This window comes from Culex quinquefasciatus, chromosome 2 (assembly GCF_015732765.1).
Source record: "Culex quinquefasciatus strain JHB chromosome 2, VPISU_Cqui_1.0_pri_paternal, whole genome shotgun sequence".
In the NCBI taxonomy this organism is placed as follows: Eukaryota; Metazoa; Arthropoda; class Insecta; order Diptera; family Culicidae; genus Culex; species Culex quinquefasciatus.
In genome coordinates, this window is record NC_051862.1 from 31,182,120 (window position 1) to 31,189,252 (window position 7,133).

At 41.0% G+C, this 7,133-nt stretch overlaps 1 protein-coding gene across 1 annotated transcript; it reads left to right on the top strand.

Moving 5' to 3' along the window:
• The first annotated feature begins 3,079 nt into the window (after positions 1-3,079).
• Positions 3,080-5,054, top strand: LOC6053045 (leucine-rich repeats and immunoglobulin-like domains protein 1). The gene has a single exon (XM_001869168.2). The coding sequence runs from the start codon at positions 3,156-3,158 to the stop codon at positions 4,779-4,781; it is 1,626 nt and encodes a 541-aa protein (XP_001869203.2). The 5' UTR covers positions 3,080-3,155; the 3' UTR covers positions 4,782-5,054.
• Positions 5,055-7,133: the final 2,079 nt, after the last annotated feature.

Here is a 7,133-nt window from a genome sequence, read left to right on the forward strand (position 1 = left end):
CTAGGGGGGAATGAGGGTTCAATAGAAATTCAATGTCTTGAATCATTATTTGAATCATTCTTTGCAACTTCCAGTTTCTTTGATTAGTAATAATAACATTTGTTTTTTCCCAAAAAAAAGTTATTAAAGTTTCAATTTCTGTGAATTTTGACATTTCTTGAAACAATAAAATGATTTTTTTTAAATATTTCTGAGGTATTTGTATTTTTTTGGACTCGAGCAGATTTTTTTGTGACAGATTTGCTGGTTTCTGTGAGATTTTTGTACACTTTCTTGTTAAAATTGTTAATGTTTTATTAAATAATTGGCAGTTGACAAAAAGTTTTTCAAATATTATTTAAGTTTGTTTGAATTCTTTTGCCGCAGATAATTATTAATTTTATTAAATATTTGTGCATATTTTATAATTGTTTTTTTTTTTTTATTGTAATTTAAACGAAAAGAAGCGCAGAAAAGTGGCTTTTCATTTTTTTTAAATTAAAATAAAACGTTTTCAAATACCTTCTATAGTTTTTTTGTTATGAAAACTGTAATCTTTTTGCAAAACTAAAAAAATAATCATGTTTGTGCATTGATACCAGTAAATTAAAAATAAGGGGGGGGGAATGAAGTTCTTGCAAATTAGTCAAGGGGGGAATGGATGGCAAAAGGTTGAGAAACACTGGCTTAAAGTATTGTTTTTTTTTCTAAAACTACAACAGTTTTAGCAAAAGTCTTGAAAGAAGCCTAACCAGTCAATTATTTATGCTATTTAAGAAAGCTCTTTATTATTTTGTTAAAGTCACTCAAAAACTGTAAAATTGATTTCAAACCCTTGTTTTCACATAAAACTGAAGAAAATTTGTCGCTAACAAACATTGTTAATCAAAAATCCGTACACATTGCTGAATTTGCTGAACATTAATCTTTAAAAAACAGAGAGATTTCGTTGAATTTTGGAATTTGGAATCTTAAATGATGAAGCTGTGATGTATTCACTATTTAATCCATTTTTCTTCGATTTCAGACCGCAAGTAGCACACTTTCAAAATGTTCTTAGGTTTTCCAGCGATTTTTAACTTTTTTTCTAAATTTAAGACTCATTGAATAAAATGTTACAAATAAATAACTTCCTTTTCGTTGAAGACATACTTACAACACTGAACAAAAATTACTTGTGATCATTCACAAATAATATCATTTTGAGCAAATTCACATGTATATTTGCCTAGTCAGATGTTTTAAAAACTTTTAATCAGCCTTAAAACATCTTCCCAAACAACTGGATTTCCAAAGGGTTTGTCCCGTTTGAAAAATTGATTTTCATTTTGATTCGGAAAATCTGTTTTGAAAAAAAAAATCGAAAAAAACTAAATGATTACCAAATTTTAACTGACGAAACCTGGAAAAACTATCACGAAGTTGAAAACGATGTCCTAAAAATAAGAAAGCATTAACCAAAAATACAATTCATGCAACATACAACTAGTAACTTTAAGCTAACTTTACACTTGGCAAAAACTATCAAACAAATCTATTATAAGTAAATCATCATTTAACAATTTACTTCCGAAAAACAACATTCTATGTTGTTTTGGAATTTCATGCAACTGTGAAAAACTTCCTAAAAACCTCAAAAAAAACTTGTAATAACTTATTTTGTCTTATAGAAATGTTTCGCCACAATGATTTTCAAATGGAAATATCTAGTTGGATGTGTCAGCATAAAGTAAACCTTTTGCTTGAAAAAGAATTTAAAGAGTTGTTTAAAACTTTAAATGCAACTTTTAATCTCTTTTTAGCTGAAGGAAAAAAATAATTAATTACATTTTTGTTGAGACAGGTAATAGTATTGATATAAACTACGACCCGTTGCGTGCATAGCCAAATAATTTTCATTGCCAAAATAAATCACGCTAAACCAACACATCTCACTTAAAATAAGCATATCATGCTGATCAAACAAAAAACAGCGTTCCCTGCTGCTCATTAAACCTCCATCATTTGAATCTCAAATCCAAACATTTACACGTCCATTTGAATTTTCCCATGTAAAGCTTTCATCATTTCCTGGCCACCCTCCCCAGTCTCGATCCCATTCAAAATCCGTCATAAAATCTAAGGAAAAACATCGCACTCCAACACCCCGCCATCAATCCCTTGCAAGTCGGAGAGCTCATTATGGAAACATCACAATGTTTTTCGCTCACCTGGTGGGAGCCGCGTGTTTTTAACTAGTCTGTAACTAGAAGCTTGTTTTAGGAACAATTATCACCACTTAAATTGCGCTCTGCTGGGCCAACAAGTTTGGTTTGGTTTTTTTTATCTTGGGAGGCAGATATTCATGAGAAATGTCCAATTCTAATTTTCTCCGAAATAATTCTGGACACGGGAAACAATAGGAAACATCATCCATAAATCTACCTTTCAAATCTTCGCCGGAAACCTAAAATTCAGGAAAACTCCAGAAGTCGCTGCGTAGCGCAGCTTGCGTGTGCCGTACTTAGAATTTCAAATTACCTTCTTACCCGTAGATTTTTCGGTGTTTTATCGCGCACCAAAACACAAGTTCTTTTAATGTCGTTTTCTTTTAATTCAGATTTCCAACCAAGTCGTCGTCCGCGATAGCAACGCTGCAAGGGTCTCTCCAAGTCGTCGTCGTCGTCGACGACGACGACCGGGCAGGTGCATTTCTCACGATGCGATCATAAATTTCCACTTTATGCCCTCCGAGGATCACTTCTTCTTAATCTTAATCTCAAACCTGAACGATCGCGTGGCCGTTCGGGTTCGGCATGATCTACTTCGTGCGACACTCAGCTGAGACCTCCGCTTCGGGTTGAGTTCCCGATCGGGCACGATCGCGCTGCGATCGCAGCGAGAGAGTGAGTGATCGTTCGCTTCGTATACGATCGTCATTCTCGGCTCGTTTGTTCGGCACAAAAGGATCTCGCTCCGAAGGAGGGAGAGAGCGAGAGAGAGTGCGATCTTTTGTTGTCGCTGCGTCTCGTTCGCACGAAGGGCCCCGATCACGATGCACCGCTTAAAAGGGCGCTGTAACTCGGCGGGTAGGTTCAGTTTCAAGTTTGGTTTCGTGCAGTGCAGAGCTGCATCTTGAACACGAGTGAGATTGAAGATTTTGTGTGGGGGAAAGTTAAGAAAGAGAGAGAGACAGTATGAAGCAAGTGATTTTGTGTGTGTTGGTGGCGCTGGTGGCGCCACTGGTTTCGGCAGTGTCGTTCTGCCCGAATCGGTGCGTGTGTGACGACGTGAAGTTGCACGTTACTTGCGGCGAGGGCGAGTTGGATGTTCTGCCGATCGCGCTCAACCCGGCGATTCAGCGGCTGGTGATCAAGTTCAATCGGATTAAGGCGATCGATTCGTCGATTCAGTTTTATAATGAGTTGACGATGCTGGATTTGAGCTACAATCATCTGTTGGGAGTGCCGGAGAAGATCTTCATGTACCAGAAGCGGTTGTTGCAGCTGCATTTGAACAACAACAAGATCGGCACGATCAGCAACAAGACCTTCCACGGTTTGGAAGAACTGAGGGTGCTAAATCTGCGCGGGAACTTTATCAACGAGTTGAACGCTGGAGTTTTCAAATCTCTGATCAAGTTGGAAGAGTTGAATCTCGGACAGAATCGTATTGAAATGCTACATCCCGAAGCCTTCAATGGCTTGACTAGTTTAAGGATTCTGCACCTGGACGACAACGCGATCAATATGATCCCAACTCCGTCCTTCCGTCCGCTGCTGATGCTGGCCGAGTTGTTCCTCGGAACGAACAATCTGAACCAGATTCAACCGGGAGCGTTCGAGGGACTGTCGGAGCTGCGCCGCCTGGACGTGCGAGGATCGATGCTGGTGAACGTCACCTTCGAGACGTTTCGTGGCCTGGAGAACATTCGATCGCTAGACATCTCGGACAACCATCTGCTCAAGGTTCCCACGGTTCAGCTGAGCGGGCTGAAGCGGCTGGAGGAGCTGAAGATCGGACAGAACGACTTTGAGGTCATCCCGGAAGGTGCGTTCTACGGACTGTTCAACCTGCGCAAGATCGACATTTCGGGAGCGCTGAACTTGCGTCGTCTTCAAGCGGGAGCCTTCTCCGCCAACACCAACCTGGACACGATCGTGATCGCCTCGAACAAGCAGCTGGCGGAGATCGAGGAGGGCGCATTCTCCGGACTCCCACACATCGAGAACGTGATCCTGCGGGACAACGCGATCCGTACCGTTCGCGAAGAACTGCTGCCCTGGAAGCAGTTGCGCAACTTTGACCTCTCCGAGAATCCGCTGGTGTGCAACTGTCATCTGCAGTGGCTGAGAAATCTCCTCCGTCAGCGATCGATCGAGACCGAGCAGAGCCAGATCATCTGCGAATATCCAGAACGTCTTAACGGAGAAGCCCTGCGTGAGATCAGCCCGGAACTGCTCGGCTGTCACCAGACCCATCAATCCCGCGAACGTGCCGTCGTTGGAGCTGTCCTGGTGGCTTCCGCTGCCTCCGTCACCACCTTCGTCCTGGTGGCCTACCGACTCCGTCACCGTCTGATCGACATCCTCGGCCCCAACTGGCACAACAAACGCAACACCCTGAAGGAGGAGAAGGACCTGGAGTTCGGCAAAAGCTTCGAGGAGGTCGAGTACCACCAGCCCAACTTCAACATCTACAGCTACCACTGTCAGCAAGCTTTCGCGCAATATCCCTGCTCTGGACCAACTCCACCACCGCTCCCGCCAGCAAACTACCAGCACCACATCTACGAGACGCCCATCCCGGTGTCCGACCTTTGAACGGGGGGATCGTCAGCAAATCCACGTGGAACTGATCATCGCGCGCATTTGCGCGCTCCCAGGAATCGTCAAATTGCATGCTTGACAACGACTCAGGGATGACCTTCGGGGGCTCATCCCAGTACATAGGAGCTTGCAGTTTGCAGTCCGACCTTCGGGCACTCTCCAGGGGACGACCTCTCTCGTCCAACATTTGAGCATTCTTGAACTAGGCCCAACCCGGGCAGGCAGGCAGGGAACGAACCGAGCAAAAATGTTAAAAAAGAGACACAAATAAATGAGTTCATTAATTTGCTTTAAAAACAATCGTAAAAGTTTTCTTCATTTCTTCGACACTGCCGAACTTCGTCCTGAGCCGCCAAGCGGCTCAGGTTTCTCCGTCCTCCCTGTGGTGAATTTAATCTTTCCCTTTTCTTGCCGGAGCCAAGGCTACCGACGAGGAGTCCTTTTTTGTTGGCCCTGTTTTGAGCCCATTATTCGGACACAAGATTTATGTCGCCTCGGACCAGAACTGACCTCTCCTCCTCCAAGCAAAATTGTTAAAGTTCTAGTTCTGTGTGTGAATTTTCAGGTTATGTTCCGGAGAAAATCCGTTTTTTAACACACATCACGCGGAGAGACTTGATCGCATCTCCGCCCGGTTCTCATGGGCATTGTTTGCGGGATTTCTCCTCCCGAGACAGTCAACCCGGGACAGGTTCCCAACAAAAAAAATCCTTATTGTTGGTTGGGATGGGATGGGAATTCTTCACACGTGGAGCCAAAAAATTGGGAATCCCTCTTTGTGCCCGGGCGAAACGACGAACCCGGGCGCAAGGATTCACGTTTCAAAAAGGTCCTTTTTCCCATCGCGTCCTTGTCAAGAGAGCGAGGAAGATTTGCTGGTGTGGAGATTGCTTTTCGATTGCGAAGCCTTCGAGGAGTATAATTCAAAATGAAAACGAGAGAAAAAAAATAATATTAGCTGGCCCGGGGAAGACTCGGTTTGTTTTGTGCGTTCTTCTATTTTTATTTTGAAACGTTGCTGGTTAAGAGGACGCTGAAGGAGCAACCTGTGCGCTGGCGATGATCTTTGTTTTGGTTAGACACGGGTTTTTTGGAAATACCCTTGGGAAGCAAGGAATCGGGATGGAACCGTTGATGGAAAGAAGAAGTGGGCGAGGGAAGATGTCTGTTGGTTTTGCTGTAAGGTGGCAATGATTTGAGGCTCGTTGACGAAAGAAGAGGGATTTTGTGAAAATGGTTCTGTGAATTTGGCTACTAAAATATTATTTAGAACCAACAAACAACGCTTACAACAAAAAAGTTGGAATAATTTCAGGTTGGTTTTGGGCCAACCGAAATTTGTTTGAAACCTTCGTTATGCCCAAAGAAGCCATTTTGCATCATTAGTTTTTCAATTTAATTTTCCATTCAAATTTGGCAGCTTTCCATACAAAAACTATTAATGAAAATTCCTAAATCTATATCTTTTGAAGAAATTGTTGATCGATTTGGTGTCTTCGGCAAAGTTGTAGGTTCACAGAAAAAAATGTGAATTCACCTGACACGGAAAAAATAAACCACAGGTAAATTCAGTTGAAGTAAACTTGAGGTTTGACGTAAATGGTTGAATCACACGTAAAATCATGTTTTTACGTATGATTTGATGCAAATTTACATCAAATTGCAATTAAATTTTATTTTTTACTTACGTGCAAAAGTGTTAAACCTAATAATGTAACATTCGGAAATATTTATTTGTGTGCATGGATAAGGACCACACTGAAAAAAAAATTATACACGGTAAAAAAAAATTTGCCAAAAAACTATATTTTTTCTGAAATGTTTTAGGGGACATCAATGCCAACTTTTCGGTAATTTCTAGAACGGGAAAAAACCATTGATCGAGTTATGAATATTGTAATATTGTCGTAATTTTTCAATTTCATTTTTCGGTGTAAGTGCACCATTATCATGTTATAGCCATTTTCAGATAACTTTTTTTCTAAAGTCGCAGATATTATTTTTTTTTGCCCACCCTTGAAAAAAATATTTTAGAAATGTTGAGAAAATTCTCTATATTTTGCTTTTTTGAACTTTGTTGATACGAGATGAGATATTGCCATTCGAAAATTGACTAAAAATATATTTTTACATGTAATTTTGCCCGCTGAATCTGAATATGCCCTCAGAATTAAGCTAAATTGTCAACAAATCGATTTTCGAACCTATTTTGGGTTTAGATGATAATTTTCAATGGAAACCCAAAATATGACAAAAAACCTGGCGCTTATTATTTGGCTTGCGCATTTTCGAGATATTTAAGTTTTAAATTTACTTCTTTTTTAACCTTTATATGGCTGTTACTTT